The 21,531-nt window shown below is 34.7% G+C and overlaps 1 protein-coding gene across 4 annotated transcripts in view; it reads right to left on the bottom strand.

Moving 5' to 3' along the window:
* The window catches only part of CDH10 (cadherin 10), a 180,620-nt gene that overhangs the window by 21,734 nt on the left and 137,355 nt on the right, over nt 1–21,531 (bottom strand). For all 4 annotated transcript variants that reach the window (XM_027607154.2, XM_027607156.2, XM_027607157.2 and 1 more), the window contains exons 6-7: nt 4,050–4,237; nt 2,017–2,270 (exon numbers count right to left, since the gene is read on the bottom strand). In XM_027607154.2, the coding sequence (XP_027462955.1) occupies nt 2,017–2,270; nt 4,050–4,237 (442 nt within the window). The remainder of the gene's footprint in view (nt 1–2,016; nt 2,271–4,049; nt 4,238–21,531) is intronic.

Here is a 21,531-nt window from a genome sequence, read left to right as displayed (position 1 = left end):
AATTGCATTTTATACATCAGTTAGCATAAATTCAATTATATGACAAACTTTATGGCATAGACTTTGTCATTAATAAGCATTAATTCTGTTACCATATAGTAAAGATAAATGGATTCTTTCCTTAGACTTGCATTCTGATTAAATATTTCCTTTTTGTTTCAAAATCCAGATATATTTTGCCATATAATAACCATCAGTCTATAAGAGGATGCAAAATCTATTTCTTTGCGAGGAGAATTTCTTTATATAGCCACTTTATAACACCACTGGATTTAAGTTGAACTCTTTTTTTAAAAATATTATATTTAATTTTAAAAAGGCCACTTTAAAACCAGGAACACAGCACACAGCCTGTTACAGTTACTTAGGAGCTATACCAGGAAAATGCTTGGAAAGTATCTAATGGGTAAAATTAAACATGTATATTGGTTATATAAAAGCTTCAAAGGAAAAAAAATATCTGAGCAATACAGCAATTTCAATGAAGACAAACGGACTTGGGAAAAGGCAATTATGGGGAAGTCGTGCTGGCAGCTGGGAGCTGTACATGATTACCATATATGTAACCTGTGATGCTCTATGTGAATATAAGAAAATATTTAGGCAATTTGAAACATGGATGAACCTAGGGAGTATAAAGCTAAGCGAAGTAAGTCAATCAGAGAAAGATAAATACCATATGATTTCACTCATATGTGGAATTTAAGAGACAAAACAAATGGACAAAAAGAAAGAGAGAGAGACAAACCAAAAACAGACTCTAAACTATAGAGAATAACAGATGGTTACCAGAGGGGAGGTGCGTGGGGAATGAGTGAAACAGGTGATTGAGATTGAGAGTACACTTATCTTGATGAGCACTGAGTAATATATGGAACTGTTGAATACACTATATTGTACATCAGAAACATAAAACACTGTATGTTAACTACACTGGAACTAAAAGAAACATAAAAACAAAATAAAAAAGAAAATATTTAGATAAAATTACATAAATCAAATGCTAATTTTAATACATATGAAATATGACTTCACTTGAAGATGTGGCAGAACCTATAGCACTTTTAACCTTAATGTGAGTTAGAGTCACATGGCATACAAAATTAGAGATTCTCTACATTCTGCTGCTGTATTCTTAGGAATCAGAGAAGAGTGTGCTTGGAAATTGTTAACCATCATTTAAACCCTTACTTGACTGGTCCATGTGGAACAAGGGGGAGACAAAATTAACCTGTTGAGAATAGGGAAATGAATGAAATCCAAAACACATCATGCACTAACAGTTTAAAATGAACAGTCATTTTGATGGTCAATATTATATATAGATATCTGTATTTCTTTAAAATGATAGACCAAATGTCAATAAAAACTTTTGAGTCTTTCTCATTTGTATGTTTATTACATCCCATATATTTTTAGGCTGCCATAAGAAAGCAAAGCAAAAAAAAAAAAAAATGAAATTACTATGATCTTTCTGGAATGCTTTAATATTTTTTAAAATATTTTTTGATACAACCAAAACAAAAACAACAAACAAAACCTTCCCTTCTTTGATGGTAGGAGTATAGGGGAGTTTCTAAAATGTAATATAACTGCATTGTAATATTGTTGTAATTATATTCTTTTAACTGTTACAACTTTCAACTTAACATATCCTTTAATAACTGAAAGCACAAATAACATGATTTGGTTACACTGTAAATGCACAGCTGACACAGTGTCCTTTATCTGTACCCAGGTCAGAACAACAAATACCTTAAAGAAAGAGACAGATGATACAAGCTAGGTTTTAGGCTAAAAGGCATGATTTAAACTGGACCAAATGATGAAGCTGTGCATGCCTTGCCCCAAAACATTCAGAGACAATTTACTTTAAACACCTGTGCTCTTCAAATTTATGCACAACTCATGTAAAGACTCATATATTTTAATGTATTAAATGCTATAATTAGATTTTCATGATCTCTATATTTATTTTAATTCCCATTCTTTCATCTGAAACATAGGCATACTTACCTGATGGGGCTAGAAGTAGAATCTGGGTCCCTTGCCATCACAGTACCAATGATCGTCCCCACTTCAATATCTTCATGAACTTCAAACAGGTAGGAGGATCTGCTAAAAATAGGAGGTTCATCCACATCTTCTACAGAGATTTTTACAATTGTTGTATCTTTAAATGGTCCCAGGTAATAAAAACGTGGATCCACATGGGTATTTTCTGCTTCAACCTTCAGAGTGTAAAGTCTTCGGCTCTCATAGTCAAGTGGCTGTATAAATAAATAAATCATCAAATTAGAGTGAGGGAAATTGGATTATGTTCTTTTCAAGTCACAGTGTGATTTTTAAAGCCTGGTTGAGTTCTGTCAGGTTGTTCAGTGTAAATAATTAAAAGTAATAAAAAATTGTAATACGACCTTTACATTTCGGATAGGGTTCAATTTTCATTTTATGTATTCAATGCATAATACTTCAGAACATAGGAAAATTAGATTTTGAATCTTGGACAAATTGGAAAGGATATTAAAACCTATCTCATAATGTGTGACTCATTATAAAAAATGAGCTGGGAGACTGTGTGTGTTTACGTGTGCATGTGTGTGGGCTGAGGTATTGGCTGCTGCTTAATGTTTGTAAGCAAAAAATTCAGTTATCTTTTTACATTTATGTTGTGATTATTTCCGTTCAGTTTAATGGCAAGGTACTACATAAACTATAAAATTTTGAAGAGTAATATAAAACTTTCAACAGTTGTAGGAAACATTGAAGATAAGGAAAGCCTTGAGTAAAGAGAACAGACAAAAACTTTGATAGCAACTTGGTAATTAAGTTACATTATGAAACAAAAAAATGGAACTTAAATATTGATGTAGTGTAACTGTCACAAGTACGAAATCAAGCTCCTCCCCTCACTCTTCTAAAAGGTATGCTTTGTTAACAGAAAAAAGACATTGTTGATTCAGATTCCTTCAACCTTCCTTTTTTTTTTTTTTTTATCTAATAAGCAGTAGATTCTACTTGCATTACTATTACTTTCCAGGCATGAAAAACAACAAAGAAGCTGCTTCCTCCTTTGCTGGTCACTGTCCATTTAAAAACATTTGGTAGGGGCGCCTGGGTGGCTCAGTTGGTTAGGCGACCGCCTTCGGCTCAGGTCATGATCCTGGACTCCTGGGATCGAGTCCCACATCGGGCTCCCTGCTCAGCGGGGAGTCTGCTTCTCCCTCTGACCCTCTCCTCTCTCATGCTCTCTCTCTATCTCATTCTCTCTCTCAAATAAATAAATAAAATCTTTAAAAAAATAAAAATAAAAAAATAAAAACATTTGGTTGCATACCTTGGCCTTGGCAACTGAATCTCTGGAAAGTTTTGTGATTACTCAGTGTTTCAGTGGTTACTTCATGCAATAGAGTTTTTAGCACATTTCAATATGCTCTAACTTTTATGGGACCTTAACTTTTACGGGACCTTAATTTTTTCTTATACTGGTGGTACTGACTCTACAATAAAAAAAAAAAAAAACTAGTTACCTTTAAACTGTAACACTGAGCATATATTAGCAGAAAAGTTTAATTTATGTAGCAGAAAGGAAAATGTGAACAATTAAATTATCTTTCAAAATATGTTGTTTCTTTATATTAGCAGCTCTAATTATTTCTTCATACATCTGGATAGATGGCATGCTACTTTTTATGCCTCCAACTGGGATGATATATTGCCATTATTAGCTATTAACTGCTTTTTCTTAAAAAAAACAATGTTATTATGGAGGGGCTTTTATTCACAAGACTCAGAAATGGAGTCACACATCTATTAATTTGCCTTTTAAATTTTGTAAGAACTCAGGTTTCATGTTTCAATCAACAAAAGCACTTGGTCAAAATGTCCAAGGAGAACTTTGGCTTTGCGTTTCTCATACTTGTGCACAATATAAATCACATTTGGACTGATAGTGAAGTCTCCTAATGGATAATGCCTGAGGGGATAGCACATAATGAAATCTCTATTTGCTAAATGGGCAGGTGCTTATTTAAACTGATGCTGTAAACCTTTTTCACAGTTATGATGCCTTCCTGTGTGTCCTTCTCAGTTATGATGTCAAACATATCAGTCCCATCACCGTCAATAATTCGGTATTCTACTTCTGCATTTTTCCCAGTGTCAGCGTCAGTTGCTTTTACGCTCCCAATGGCTGTGCCAATTGGGGAAGACTCAAGAACTCGAAGGTGGATGGTGTCTGCAAAATATATAGAAGAGGGGGAGAGGAGAGAGAGAGAGAGAGAGAGAGAGAGAGGTTTCTCAATGGAATATTCAAAGGTAAATTGTGTATGAGAAAACATTATCAATCTTAAGCTCTACATCGATGTTGACTGATTAAAGAGTTGAATACACATGGTATGGATAACACGAAATTAAGGTCTAAGAATGGAAAAAGTGGCATTTGGGAGGCTTGGGTCTGTGCATATTACAAATACTGAGTACCAATCTCTAAGAGTGTTAAGAATTCTGGTTTGAAAATGAGCACATTGTCTTTTATTGCATTTGCACAAATAACTAGAGATCAGCTTTGAGTGCAGAGAGGTACCTGTGTTTGCTTATACAATCACAACAAACCCCAGAATATACAGTGAATATTTATATTTAATCATTTTCCCGTTGTTGTATTTAGTTATTAATTACTCTTATGTTATTTGAGCTAAAGGACAGAACATTACGAAATTCCCTGAAATCAGCTGTACTGGGGAGGAATCCTCTTTCTATTTGTGACAGGAGAAACAAAGTATAGTCTGTAGGAGAAATACAAAGAGGCCCTTTATAGTGAAATCACTGTGAAAACACTCAATTCTGACAAATTCCTCTCTATTCCACAGCAAAACAAGAATTTAGCTAAGCTCCTAATGCACCTAGATGAGCTTTCAGGGGGAACAATCTCTACTGCTAATGAGATTTATGTTCTAGCCCCTGATCATAAACTACGTATTACTGACAGATTAATCGACCTGAAGCACACTTCTGATTCATGCTCATAAACCCTAAGTAATTCTCCTTAATATACACAGTAAAGCCCAGACCTCTTAGCTAGTCATGCTCTTGCCTGAGTATATCTTTCCCAGTGTATTTTCCTTTAGTCACTTCTATGAAAGATTTGCACCAAACTGGACTTTTCAAAGTGTTCTTGTCAAAATTCAATTTCCTAAATCTCTCTCTCTGTTTCTCACACGTCATTTCCCCTCACATAAGATTCTCCCCGCATTATTCTCTTGTAATCACAATGCAATTTACCAAATCTGAGAAAATGGCACTGCTACAGAGTTACAGTAAGCGTTTGGGGACTGTGCTCCTCAAATTTCATATATTGATGCCCGACCCCCATTCAGTACCACAGAATGTGACTGCATTAGGAGACAGGGTCTTTAAAGAGGTAATTGAAGTAATTAAGGTAAAACGGGATCATTAGGGTGGGCTCTAATCCAATATGGCTGGTGTCCTTACAGGAAAAGGAGATCTGGACACAGGCAGAGAGCGGAGACCATGTGAAGACACAGGGAGAAGACAGCCATCTAGAAGCCAAGCAGAGGCCTCAGAAGACACCAACCCTGCTGATCTTGAACCTCAATCTTAGACTTTTAGCTTCCAAAACTGTGAGAAAACAAATTTCTGTTGTTTAAGCCACCCAATTATGGCAGCCCTAACAACCTAACACAGGCACCTCTATCTGCTCAGTTTGGAAAGTCATTGCCTAGGAGACATCAGTAAGACTCGGCTTCCACTACACCCCAGTTAATCACGAGCCTGTTCTTTTTTTTGTTTGTTTTTACATTTTCCTCTCCATCTATTTTTGGTAACACACTATTAAAAGCAACTCTGGACTCATTCCTTGGCTACTGTCCTGTTGGCTCTCTACCTTTGCTGTTTCTTCTAGAAATCCCTCTCCCTGAATATTCAGATGGCTCTCACTTTCTCCAGATGACTGCTCAGTTGTGACCTCCTCAGAAGCTTTCATCAATAACCTTACTGAAAATAACCTTATTGAAAATAACACTCCCAGCCATTCTTCATATTACTTGCAATAGCTACTCATTATATTATTTACTTATTTATTCATATGTACCATGAAGATGTAATGCGAAACAGGGACTTTGTATTTTTCTGCCATTGTTTTCTCATTCTGTTTCTTTGAATGTAGTAGCCACCATATACTGATTTGTGTATTGGATAAATGAGAAATTTTCTAACTTGTCTACCAGCAACTATACTTAACTAAATCCAATCAAATCTCAGATACTCTCATTATACACGGCAGCCATGTATCCTTTTGAAAACAATGCTCTTATGGATAATTATCCAGAGCTTCAAACTTCAAACTTAAAGTCCCATTATACTTAAGATAAAACATACATAAGCTGCTTCTCCATAAATTGGCTTCTCTGTCTTGTCATCCTTTCTCTTAATTAATACTCTCTACAACCCTGTTGTTTTTTGGTTTTTTTTGGTTTAGGTTTTTCCAGTATGCTTTTATTAGTTTGATTTTCCACACAACTCTTTGCCTGGCAACCTCTGACTCTTCCTTTTGAAAATATCTGTTTCATTATACTTCTATCACATAACATCACCAACTCAACCTATTTACTGCAAGAACATTCTTTAAAAAATTAAATTTTATAGAAGCAGTACCTTGATAAATTGATTTATTATACTGTATCAGAAATAGCTTTTCTAAAATACAAAAATAATATCACTGCTCTACTGAAAGCACTTATTAGTGATATTAGGATAGTTTATTTTTAAATTTCATTATTTACATTATAACATCTATAAAAGTTGCTTTCTGTTAAAATCTTCAATACCACGATTATCTATTCTCAGATCTAGAGTATATGTGAAATATAGCCCTAATAATGCTTTTTTAAAAATTAATGATTATTTAACTAGACCAAGAATATGGAATATTTAGCAAAATAAATAATAATAATATGAAAGATTTGATTGATATATATATGAGACCTGCACAAACCATCTAGAGAATACAAATTTTTTTTGAAGCGGGCATGAACCATTGAATCCCATGAACCATTTGATCAAGAATTAAATTATTAGACATGTTTGAATAAATTTTAACAAATCAATATCAACTAAATTCTCTGACCATGCTACAATTAAGGCAGAGGTTAGTATGAAAAAGATCACTCCAAAATACTCATATTCTTGAAAAGTTAAAAGAAAATTAGAAGTAATTCCTATGTAATTGATGGTTCAAATAAGATACAAATATAGAGACCTAAATAATTGAAAAATACGTGAAAAGAAATTAAAACATGGGGCAGAGAAAATAATTCTACTTAGAGAAGGCAATTTACAACTTTATGTGTTTTTATACAAAGAAAAGACAAGCTGAAAATAATAAGTTAAGCATTAAACATGAGAACTTAGGAAAGAAATACATAATATCCATCAAAGAAAAAGAAGGAAATAATTAAGATAAAAACAGAAAGTAATCAAGTGGAAAACAAATATACAAACAAGAGAATAAAAATGCCAAAAGTAAGTTTTTTTAAAGCACTCACAAAATAAATATACATGACAAAATGGTTCATGAAAAGGGGAGAAGGGGCAAAAAGTATTAGGAATTATTTTAAAGAAATGCAACTACAGAAAATGTAGTGATTTAAAAGATTAGAGAGTATTATGAACACTTATATGTCAATAAAATTAACTAGTTAGCTAGACTGGTAAGTGTCTAAAGATAATTAAAAATATACCAAAGCTACTAAAAAGGAAATAAAGTATGATTTAAAATATGATTTAATACATGATTAAATATCATTTAATATATGATAGATGATTTAAAATGATCTACCCTCTTAAATACTAGCAGCTCAAATATTTTTTAAAGATTTTATTTATTTTTGAGAGAGAGAAAGAGAGTGGCAGGGGCAGAGGGAGAAGCGGACTCCCCACTGAGCATGGAGCCCGATGCAGGACTAGATCCCAGGACCCTGGGATCATGACCTGAGGCAAAGCCAGACGATTAACTGACTGAGTCACCCAGGTGCCCTTAGCAGCTCAAATATTTTTAAGGAACATTCATGAAGCAGAAAATTCCTTATTTTCTCTTCTTATGTAAAGTCTTCTGGAGAAAAGAAAAATGAGGACTCTTTCCCAGCTCATTATGAGATCAGTAAAACCCTGATACCAAAACCAGACAAGAGTCCAGTGATTATATAGAGTGGACTAAAATTCAAGATCCACCACACCTAACTGTATAACATTTAGTAAGTTCATTTTTAATTTTTGATTCACCATCATTTACATTAAGTTTAGTTTTGGGAAATGGTATTTTAATCACTTTACTATTAACTAATTCCAATTTGGATTTCACCAGCTTTTCCAAAGCTTTTTCAGAGAGGGGCACCTCGGTGGCTCAGTTGTTGAGCGTCTGACTCTTGATTTAGGCTCAGGTCGTGATCTCAGGGTCAGGAGGTCGATCCCATTTGGCTCTGTGCTCAGTGTGGAGTCTGCTTGAGATTCTTTCTCTCCCCCTCTCTCTCTACCCCTCCCCAACCCCCTCAAAAAATAAAGGAGGAAGGAAGGAAGGAAGGAAGGAAGGAAGGAAGGAAGGAAGGAAGGAAGGAAGGAAGGAAGGAAGGAAGGAAAGAAGGAAGGAAGCCTTTTCAGAGATCCTACTTTGCAATTGGTTGTCATGTTCTTTACTCCCTCCAATCTGTGAGAATTTTTCAGTCTTTCCTTGTCTTCTTTTAAGGAATACTAGTCAGTTACTCTGTAAAATGTCTTTCAGTCTGGGTCTGTTTTATATTTTCTCATGATTAGATGGAGGTTTTGTATTTTTGTCAACAGTATACAGAAGTGATCTGGTCTCAGTGTATCATATACCAGAGAGCATATGATGTCTTGATCACTTGGTTAAGAAGGTATTTCTGTCAGTTTCCTCCCTTATTAATAAGTAATTTTTTAAAATAATTAATGCATATCTTGGGAGATATACTTTAAGATTATGCAAATATTCTGTTTCTCTTCAAAAATCTGCCCATGAATTTTAGTACTGATCAGTTATCTTAATAATTAATACTGTGGTTTTCTAATGATGATTTTCTATTTTGTTGTTTCTTTTCACATTTACTTCTTGGAATTCTCCTGAAAGGAAAAGCTGCTCTTTCTCCCCATTTGTTTATTTATATTAGTATATATTTTTATCAGTATGGACTCAAGGACATTTTCTTTTATACTATGTCCTATATATCGTTCTATGCAATTTCTTACAGGTTTCGTCAGTGGGTGATCTTTTAGGTTGTTTACGATGCCTTTTCAACATGCCTCCATCACTTTTTTTTAAATTAATTTCTACACCCAACATGGGGCTTGAACTCACAACCCCAAGATCAAGAGTCAAATGCTCTACCAACTCAGCCAGCCAGGTGCCCCATTACTTTTTTTTTTTTTTTAGCACTTCCTTAATATCTGGCATCACAAAATGTTACAGGTTCATCTTATATTTTCTGTGACCAAGCCCTAAAGTCGGTTATATCTCAAAGTCCTAATTCCTTTTAATAGAGATAGAACCGTAATTTTGAATATAATGTAAATATAATGTAGTATTCAAAACTTATAATAAATGGAATAAGTCTAGCGTCATAATATGCAAATGTGTTAAAAAGCTAGAAGGAAGGTAACTATTTGTATTTGAAATAAGAAATCTAAAGATATCTTTGACATAAACATAAAAATAACAGTAATTTATTGTCTTTTAACTTGTTGATTGATTTTTGTTTTGAAAATAAAATATCTGTATCCTTCAAAAGGAATTTATTTTTTTATTTTTTTTAAGATTTTATTTATTTATTTGAGAGAGAGAGAGAGAGAAACAGCATGAGAGGGGAGAGGGTCAGAGGGAGAAGCAGGCTCCCCGCGGAGCCGGGAGCCCGATGCGGGACTCGATCCCAGGACTCCGGGACCATGAACTGAGCCAAAGGCAGTCGCTTCACCAACTGAGCCACCCAGGCGCCCAAATCCTTCAAAAGGAATTTAGATGCTATGATTTATAATATTAATGTTTAAGTTTTCACAGCATAAGGGAAAATCCTGTACTGTAATAGAAAAAATTATTTCATAATGTTATTATAATATTACTATAATATTAAAACTGATTTTATAAATTCACACTTAGAAAATAGCTGTACATTTTTATTTATTTTTTATTTTTTTTAAAGATTTTATTTATTTATTTGAGAGAGAGAATGAGATAGAGAGAGCATGAGAGGGGGAAGGGTCCGAGGGAGAAGCAGACTCACTGCTGAGCAGGGAGCCCGATGTGGGACTCGATCCCGGGACTCCAGGATCATGACCTGAGCCGAAAGCAGTCGCTTAATCAACTGAGCCACCCAGGCACCCGAGCTGTACATTTTTATTTTAATCGCTGTCTCTGAAAAGGTCTAGAACTTTATTCCACTAGCATGAAACACCACCCTAATGCCCAAACACTGGTCACAAGTGTTTTCTTTAGTATAAACTAAATTTTCTTGGAGATTTGATATTCTAAATTGGAGGAATGGAAAGGAAAGTAAGACCAGTATTTCCTCAGACAGAACTTGAGATATCAGATTAATGGGATCATAGAAAAACACAAAAGTCAACTTGTTACTACTGTCCATTGTTTTGAAAATTTAATCAACAGTAATATAGTAATTCATTGATTAAAAAATATTAAATCAGGCTTCTGGCAATGCAAGCTAGCTAACTCAGTTCAACTGAAAAACAATAACTGTGGATCATAAATTGAGCTAGAAATATACATTCAAAGGTATTTAAAAAAGTACAAGCCCCAAATTGATGGAAAATGAGAAACTACAAAAGTAAATAGAAAACTGAAGTCAGCTTTTGGCCTGAGGATATTTGCTATTTCCATAACATTGATCATTATTTTTATGGCCTCTTGAAGAAAGGAGGACATATATCAACCTCCAAATCATCCACAGACTAATTATACAACAGCAACTAGTCTCCACAATAAAGTAGGACTTGTGTTTTTCATGGAAACATGGTCTAGACACAAACCACCCCTCACAACATTTTACACTCACACTATGGGTTCAAATGAACCTAAAGAATGTTTTTACAGACCTAAGAGCTTTCACCATTAGGGGTGAGAGCTGACACTATGGCTTCCATCAACACAATGGTAGAGGATCATCAGGCAGTCTACAGTGACTTCAGGGAGAGTCTGTGTATGGATGAGAAAACCACTGAAATTATGCCACCTGGAGGACCCTTCTTCACTACCACTTGCCACACCTTTGTTTTTAAAGTGCTTTTTACAAAAGGGAGACGTTAAGACAAAAGACATTACAGCTCCATGAAAATACAGTTGTAAATACTTGGCTCATAAAGACACAAAGGAAGGAAAATGATGGAGTTAGGTGCCATAAGATATAGGACAACATATCAAATGCCTCTGGGCACCTGGGTGGCTCAGTAGGTTAAGCGACTGCCTTCAGCTCAGGTCATGATCCTGGAGTCCCAGGATCGAGTCCCGCATCGGGCTCCCTGCTCAGCAGGGAGTCTGCTTCTCCCTCTGACCCTCTTCCCTCTCGTGCTCTCTATCTCTCATTCCTCTCTCTCAGATAAATACATAAAATCTTTAAAAAAAAAATGCCTCAAATGCCTGTTGAGATACAGACACGTGCACACACACACACACACACACACACACACGGATACACACACATACATATAGATATATATATTCATATGTACTTATATGAATATACATGTTCTTAGCAAATAGTCCTTTAATATTTTAATGGAATATTTTATCAACAATCTTTACAAATAAGCTTTTGAAATTTACTAATGAAAATTAATTCAGCCCTTCCAGAAGTTTGCAGGTTTCTATGCCTTGATTATGATAAGATTACTTCTTTGAATTAATATTGTAAGTTTCCTCCTTTTCCTTTATGTTTCAGAATAATTCTTGAACTACAAAATATTAAGTCATATCTGTATATTAATCAAATTATTTTATTGCTAAAGACAGCTTTAACCTACATGGGAGTGTGATGACACAGAGATGTGTTAATTTCCAACTTTATCCTGCAAAGGTTGCTCTTTAATTTCCTTCTTATATGCAAAACTTTAGTTAAAAATTTTGAGCCAATATCTTTTTGTTTATCTACAACAATTCTCAGCTCACACACACACACACACACACACACACACACACACACACACACAAACTGTTTCTAGAACTTTAAATTACAAGTAAATGCAAGCCAATAATTTAGCAATCTTTAGTAAGGGAAAGAAATCTAAAATAAGACAAATGATTAACAAAGCATAAAAAAAAGGTTGATAAATCAATCTATGCTCCAATTAACAACTTCTATAAATAAAAGACAATATAGAGAAAGTGAAACATGTTACAAATAAAGAGAATAATTTCATATCGACAAACATAGTATCTCTAAAGATCCATAAGAAAAGGCAGATAAGCCACTGGAAAAACTAGTCAAGGATATGAACAACGAACAGTTTATAGTAGAGGAAACAACAAAGTCAACCAAAAATATACTGGATTTTAATCAAGCAAATGCAAATTAAGGCCATGATGTGATACCATTTTATACCTACTAAACTGACAAAAATTAAAGCTGACAAAACTAAGTATTAAAAGTATGTGGTATAATGGGAACTATTATGCGGAGCTGATGGGTGTTAAATTTGGCACAATGACTTTGGGAAATGTATTAATTAGCTAGGGTTGCTTTAACAAAGTACAAAAAACTGGGTGGCTTAAAGCAATAGGAATTTGTCTTACAGTTCTAAAGCCTAGAAGTCTGAGCTCTAGGTATCTGGCAGGGCCACACTTTTCGTCATGGCTATAGGGAAGAATCCTTCTTTCCCTCTTCTAGTGTCTGGTGTTTGCCAACAATCCTTGGTGTTGGTTGGCTTGTAAGCACATCAGGTCCGTTACATGGCTGTCTTCTTCCTGTGTCTCCCCTGTGTAAATGTCTCTATGTCCAAATTGCCCCTTTTTATAAGGACACCAGTCATATTGGATTAAAGCCCTAACCCTAAAGACCTCCTTTTAAATTGATTACCTCTATAAAGACCCTATTTTTATATAAGGGCACATTTTGATGTACTGAGGTTTAATAGTTAAAAATATGCTTTTTAGGGGCAGCTGGGTGGCATAGTTGGTGGAGCGTCTGATTCCTGGTTTCAACTCAGGTCATGATTGCAGGGTCCTGAGATCCTGCCCTGTGTCCTGTGTCAGGCTCCAGACTCTGCAGAGGGTCTGCTTGAGAGTCTCTCTCTCTCCCTCTTCCTCGGTCCCTCCCTCACTCGAGGTCTCTCTCTCTTTCTCATTCTAAAATAAATAAACAAATCTTAAAAAAAGAGAAAAAATATTTTTTAGAGGATGCAATTCAACCCATAACAAGAAACAATATGGGATTATATAATGTGAAGTTAAATAGTAGCATAAACAAAATCCAGAAATGTGTATGAGAATAGTTGCAGAAATGCCATATGGAATTACTATTTATAAAATGAAAAAAAAAAGAGAGAGAGAGAACCCAAATGTCAGACAGCATGAAAATAGGTAAATAACTTTTTACATAACACACATTCCTACATAATTCAAAAGTGAAAACTGTGAGCTATAGTTATGTGGGAAAAATATGGATGAATGTTAGATACATAATAATAAGTGGAAGTAGGCATATATCAGATAATTATATACAGTATGATATTATTTTCACAAGCCATAAACAATAAGAAAGCAAGAATGTGTTTTTAGTGATACATAAGTGCTATATGTACATTTATAAATAATCTCTCCATATATACATAAATATATATATCAAATAACATTAAATTTGAGGAGCATACATTTAATGCAATCTATTTTTAAAGTCTTCATGATGATTTAAAGTGGTACTACATATATTCTCTTGTAATTATTATACACTATGTGAAAAGTTAAAGCAAACAAGCAAACCCATTTACACCACAAATAATTGTCAAGTCAAGCATCACTTAAAAGTGTTGGTAGTGTTCCTAGCACATCCAGTAACAATTATATATAACAACACAAAGAAACATAAGTATCACAGGAACACAAAAGCAAAGCATGAAAAAGCAACGATAATAAAAAATTCCAAAAGCAAAAAAACGAAACAAATAAAATCCTGTAGCTAAATCAGATCAGCAAAACATTTAATGTGGAGTCATCACATAAAAAAAATTTTAAAATATATTCAGTGTGCCTTAAGAAGTAAAAGCGGTAATAAAAATCTCACCAGAGAATATAAAAAGTGGCTGGGCTTTTTTGATATAGAGCCAAATACAATAAATAGATATTTACAATATAATAGTTAAAGTTAAAAAATAATGGATAGGCTAAACTGAAGATATATAATCATCCAAGGAGGGAATTTGTGAGCTAGAGGATAAATAGAAGGTAGTACACACAACTGAAAACTAATATTTAACTGTGGGGTTGAAAAAAAAAAAAAAGACATGGATTAAAATGTCAATGGACCTTTCAAGGTAACCCCTAATGCTAGAAAAATATTGAGCAATGTCATCAAAATTCAATGATAGAATTATTTTGGACCTCGCCAGCATGTTAATCAAGTGTGATAACCAAATAAAGGCAGTTTTAGACTCAGCAAATTTCTCTCCCTTTGGGCCTTTTTAAAGAACCTAATGAAGAATGTATTCCAGGAAAATAAGGGGCTAAATAGAGATATGGGAATATATGAGACCTAGACAGCTTTGTATCCAAATTACAGAAGTGAAGAGGGAAAGTCTGGGATAGCAGGATTTCCTGAGCTATAGAGATTAGCCACCCATATGGGAATGGGACTACTGAGGGCTCTAGGTGTGCAACCTTGAAGGCTGGCAAAAAGAAGCTGAATGCTATAGGGCTGCTCACTGACAAATGCTGAGCAGCTGTGCACACAATACATTAAAAGTACAAATTGGGACACCTGGGTGGCTCAGTTGGTTAAGCGACTGCCTTCGGCTCAGGTCATGATCCTGGAGTCCCGGGATCGTGTCCCGTTTCGGGCTCCCTGCTCAGCGGGGAGTCTGCTTCTCCCTCTGCCCCTCCCCCCTCTCATGTGCTCTCTCTCTCTCTCATTCTCTCTCTCAAATAAATAAAATCTTAAAAAAAATCTTTAAAAAAAAAGTACAAAGCTATAATATCTCGGAAAAATACATCTTGGCTAAAGAGGATCTCTAATATTCAATAGTTAAAATTATTGCATGGGGAAATCAAATGTCCGGGTTTGTCTCTGAGACACTTGAAAGCCAGGGCATGCTCCAGCAAACATTTTGGCACAAAAGATCAAAATTTTACATAGTTAATAATATGGTATTTTTTGCATACTTTTTTTTTGATAAGCTCATTTTGAAAATTGCTAGGTTTTTTAGACAATTAAAAAATCTCTATATATCTAGTCCTTCTATGAAAATGCTGCTGGGACAGAAAAAGAGAGACTGAGAGTGGTGGATATAAAAGAAATTTAATCACCTATTTAAATTTGCTAAGATAACTGATAGAGAAATGGGGAAGAAAAAAAAAACACTGATATAATTACATCTGGGGAGAATAAGTTGAAATGTTATTGAGCATCATTTTTATCAATGGTAAAAGGAAGTCAAAGGTAATATATAAAAATATATCATCAAATAATAAGATATTGCTTAAGGAATTGTAGCTTAACCTAGATGAACTAAAAAAACAAGTTTAGGGCGCCTGGGTGGCTCAGTTGGTTAAGCGACTGCCTTCGGCTCAGGTCATGATCCTGGAGTCCCGGGATCGAGTCCCGCATCGGGCTCCCTGCTCAGCGGGGGGTCTGCTTCTCCCTCTGACCCTCTTCCCTCTCATGTGCTCTCTCTCTCTGATTCTCTCTCTCTCAAATAAATAAATAAAATCTTTTAAAAAATAAATAAATAAAAAAATAAAAAAACAAGTTTAAAGTTGTTTTCTGTAAGGATTAGAGCTACAGGTGAGGAATGGAAGAGGTAGCTTGTTTTCCTTTTTAAAAAAAAAATCTATAAACTTAATACTTTGATGCAAAATATTTTTAAAAAATTAAATAGAAAATGTTCCTGGTATTAGGGATTATCAGTTTCTGGTGAAAGGATTCCATATCATGGATCTTCTTTTAACAGAACAAGCAAGAACAAAAGAACAAAACATTTTATTGTTTCGTTAATTTTACTGTCACATAGATTTCACTGAGTCTTGTCTCTGGGAATTTGTTCTCCCACTTTTTATTTTTAGCTTGGACATTTTTGAGATTGCATGTATTTTTAGGCACATGCTTAGATTCTGAAAATCTGTCTGCTTTAAACTTGTCATTATAGTTCTGGTCAAGGATCCAAAATTATTTATCACTTCATTTTATTTTGTGGTTGGTGCAGGGTTTATCTCCATTGCAGTGTATTTCTTTTTGAGGAGAGTAGCCATTATCTGTGTTAATTTTTAGTACCTTCTGAGACTTAAACAGGAAAGCAATCATGTTCCATTGGTTCATATTATAATAAGCCTAAATTTTATATATATATATATATATATATATATATATACATTTTATTCCACAGTAATTTGTTGGAAGGGACACACACACACTCACACACACATATAGTAGGTGAGTTGTGAATGTTTGTGTACATACATGAACATACATATATATATTTATCCCTGAAACATTAATAAAAATATTGTCAAGGTGTCTCATACTTTCCAGAAAAGTCATGATGAAGATTGAGCCCATTCATCAAAATGGTATAGATTCAATTCTCTGTTAAGTAATTCAAACAGCTATATTATAAAGATACATATGTTGTATACACACATAAAATACACACATTCATAATTATTTTAACTATATGGCAACTTCAGTAATTAATTTGTTCAAGAAGTATTTATTCAGTACCCAACATATATAATTTGATAATGCTTTCTCTGGAATTATGTTTATGTTCATAAATCTATTTAGGGAGATTCATTTGGTCTATTTGAAAGTTAATAGACTGCATTTCTATATTTTAAATGTATGAAAGAGCTATTCATTCACATTTCTTAATTCATTTCTAAGGGTAGTCTATTGAACACAAATATCTTAGTTTGTCAAACAAACTGAAATTACTTTCACTAAGCGCCTCCAAGGGTGTTTACCATATAGGGGGAGCAGCAGGAGGGGCATCAGAAAGGAGACAGATTGTTATGCATACGGTGACAAAAGCAAAGTAGCTCCTGTCACCCGTCTTATGTTCCATTTTTCCTTAAAGACATCTATTTGCATGCTCCTTATTTTTTATCTTACAGTTGATGGAGCTTTAATTATGTGGTATGCTTTCCTATCAATTCCAATTTATAGTTGTTTTAAATTCATTCCCAGGTGTCAGATTGAATCATTTGCTTCTCTTTTAATGTTTAGAGCAGATAAATGTTTTTTCCTGGTGAGTATGTTCTTAGTTTGGTTATCGACTTAAGCACAAAGGCAGGCAGGCAAGGAGGCACTGCCTTTTCTGTATCACTTATGGGAAGTTGCATTTAGAAGTACAAATCTAAAAGGTAATACTGCAAAGACTTCCCAAGGACGAGGCAAAAATATGTGGTAAGTGCATCTTTAGCCATTATTGACAACCTCTCACAACATCTGAATTTTCATTATTGAAGATTTCAAACAATTTTGATGTATTTCTGGTTTTCTAGGATTCAAGACTAAACATTTCGGGTCACTCATTTTACCAAAATTTTGATCAATAGGACCTTTGCACTTGAATATTAAAAACACTACAGATTTGTGTACTAGAATTAGAAATAATTGACGGCTTGAGGTAAGAAACTTTGGAGGAAAGACAAAAGATAGGCAAAATAATTGCTGTGACAAGGTGACATCCTCAGAAACCATAAAAGAAGTGCCAGGAAACAATGGGGAGGGCAACAAGGGCACACTCACGTTTTGAGCTCAGCAACAAATAGCTGCTGTTTTGTTTTTTCTCTAAAAAACAATAAGGTTCAAAGAGATATAATTTGTCTTTTTCCTTTGTTCCTTGCCTTTGTTTCAGGTCACATTTACATAAGAAATGTCTACATTTCCAGCACTGTGATAAAAAAGAGCACCACATATATGAATCAACAAAATAATTTAACATTAGTTTAATTTTTTATTTGCTTTGTGTGTAATCTTATTGTAACATCTCTATGCTGCATAATAATCTCAAACAATACTTGCTTTAAGAAAAATGACACAATTATAAACCATTCCATTGTATAATGTTTAAAAGATGTTTTTTAATGAGCTTAACAGGAAGAAATTAAAAACAAGATAAAGCTCCTTGGAGGAAACTGCACAGTAGTTAAGGAAATTATGCAATGCTAAATGGGCATTTAGGAGAAAGGAGAGGAGAGCTGAAAGTCACACCAGAGACTGACAAAGGAATGAGGCTTTGCAACTGAACATTCTTACCAGAGGAAAGGCAGAACCTAAATTTGTGAGCACTGGAGACGTGGATCACCAACTTCGCTTTGGGCATTGAAGTTAAATTAGAGCAAAAGGAGATGCTGCATGATGTCTTAGTTTTCTGTTCACTGAGGAAAGCAACAGGACAAAGCTTTTAGAGAAACTGCCATTGATCTCCAGAGGGTAGGAAATCCATCTTGATACATATCTTGGAAATTGTCTCCAAGGGAATTGACATCCATAGATGCACACAATTGCAATGTATAGAAGCAAGAAGGTATATAGGACTTGGGGAAGTTAAGATAACCTTAAATTAGTCATTCATAAACAGATTACGTTGTATCAGATACTACTTCTGTTTGCAAAGTGTTTCCCAGTAGGCACACTAAAAATTCTGTAACAGCTAAACATATTTGCACAGCTAGTTTGTATCCAAGGATTTATATGTATACCTCTCCAGGGGTATTTTTCAACTTTGCTCTGGAGAATCCAGAGGAACTTTGAATCCCATTTTGCAAAATGCCAAATAGTTTAGTCTAAGGCAACTCTCCATAGGATAACAGGAGAGATTCAAGTGGATTTTTGTATAATTTCCATGCACATTATTTCTCTGAGGGATTTATATATTTCAGCACACTTGGAATATTGTGCATTTCCCCAGTCCTGTCACTCTAAGCCTTTAGCTTAGCTGAAATCATACATGTCTGTTTTCACTTGTATGTCATATGTCTACCTGAGATCAACATATCTCACTACTAGATACTTAAAACCTACTGTCTTTCCACAGGCATCTCAATTCAAAATGTTCAAATCAAACTGAAATCCCTGTCTCTCTCTTCAAATAAGTTCTGTTAGAAAGCTAGAAATTAGCTTTTTCTTTCACCCTCCTCTCTCCCTCAAACCTTTTACCGACCTAATTACTAAGTCCTGTGGATCCCCACTTAAATATACCTCAAACCCACCCCTCCTCTCCTCAGCATTTGTTCAGACTCTCATCAACTTTTGCTCCTGTGAGCCAAGCAGTATGCTACATTGTTGCCAGGATAATTAGCCAAAAGGAAGAACGGTGCCTGGTACTCTCAAAAAAATGTTCTTTTAGATAATATATATGGCATTTTATTTTTATATCTATCCCTTTTCCTGATGCTAACACTGCCTTCTCATCTCACCACCCCTGCTGCCAACCCTCGGGTCCAGCCACACCAAATCGTACTCATTTCCCTGATACGACCTTTTTTCTTCTGTCCTTCCTAGCGAACAGTCCCTCCCCTCAGTGCCCCTTGTTTTCCTACCTAGACAACTCCCAAATAATTTTCCCTTTCCTGATCCATTTACATCTGAAGAGTTTATCATTTTATGATTTAGACTTTAATGGGCAATTATAGCATGGATCGTATTGCATCATTCTCCAATTCTATGTGTGCACATAACATATACATATGGACACATATATGTGCATATGTGCATATATGTGTAATATACTTATGCATATGTATATACACTTAATCTATATCTACATACAAAAGAAAGAAAAGAAGTGAGGAAGACAATGGATATGAGAGAAATTACAATGTAACAAACAAGGCTATATATGTGTATATGTGTGCATGTGTATGTGTGAGAGAGAGAGAGAGGGAAAGAGAGAACTTGTGTTTATACAACCTTTCAAAATACAAACCATTTGTGGATGTATCCTGTATCTCATACCCTCTTTATTAATTTATTCATATTTCCTAGCATAATTCCTGCCCACACTATAGGGCTTCAGTCAGTGTTTTATAAACAAGGAATGCTTTTATAACACCATTCCTTTGTAATTGTTATAAACTATAGTTTTTAGAACCATGGGGAAGAAGCCTACAAATATTTTGGTGGTCACAGTAAAAACCACAGTTATATCTAATCAATATAAATTATAGAACAGTACTTTTGAATATAAAGATATTCATTTTTTTTCTAGACAATAAAAAAGGGAAAAGGAGACAATTTCAATTTTGTTCCTTCTTTCTCATGCTAAAGCATCTTCCTTGGGACATACCTAACTGTTGCTCTAGTTGAAATGTGCTTGATAATTTTAAAATATGCAGATCAGCCTGAGGCCTACATTACCTTGGAATCCCCAGTAGAGGAGAGGTTGACTCTATTTACAAAGTGAAAATCAGCACTTATAAATCAATCTCTCTTGTACCAGGCAGGGATTATGGTAGTCTCACAGCTCACTGAATGCACGTGTCTTAAATCCCTACGTATATCATATAGACATTTCCTTGAAAGACCTTGTTTCATGCAAACTTGTTTGTTTATCTGTCCAAGGAGTATAAGGATCCCAGCAAAAAAGTCAGTCATGTTTGGTCCCTGAGTATTGCAAAAGCACCAACCAATAAAGGTTTCATTTCCCTGCTTGTATAAAATGCATAGACATTTTAAGAATTTAGTATACCCTATCTAAAGTTGTCTGTATAATCTATATACAAGTAGTGAATCATGGAATTAATGAAAAGCAAAATGCTCCAGGGAAGATAAAGAGAATCTCTGATGTACCAGCTTCTTTCTTGGTGTAGTGGTTTTTCAGCCAAAGAAACTTGATCCCCAATCTGACTTTTATTTATTTCCCAGTGAATAGAACTTTGAACAACTAACTTAAGTTGACAAGTTTCTGTTTTTTTAACTAATAAAAAGGCATAGGCAATTATATTGTTTATATTATTATAATTATATAAATGTGAAGTTTTAATGAACTGATATTTGTATGATATTTTATAGTGTTTAGTAAATGCTGTAACACTCTGCCTATTACTTTTATTTTTAATGCTGCTTTATTTTATTTAAGTTTAGGCAAACCAGATAACCCATATTTATGTAGTTTAATAGGCTAAATAAAGTCAGTGGCTGGGGCGCCTGGGTGGCTTAGTCGTTAAGCGTCTGTCTGCCTTTGGCTCAGGTCATGATCCCAGGGTCCTGGGATCAGTCCCGCATCGGGCTCCCTGCTCGGAGGGAAGCCTGCTTCTCCCTCTCCCACTCCCCCTGCTTGTGT

The sequence above is a fragment of the Zalophus californianus genome, chromosome 5 (assembly GCF_009762305.2).
Source record: "Zalophus californianus isolate mZalCal1 chromosome 5, mZalCal1.pri.v2, whole genome shotgun sequence".
In the NCBI taxonomy this organism is placed as follows: domain Eukaryota; kingdom Metazoa; phylum Chordata; class Mammalia; order Carnivora; family Otariidae; genus Zalophus; species Zalophus californianus.
Note: the sequence above shows the minus strand (reverse complement) of the source record. Positions and strands in the feature narration are given on the sequence as shown.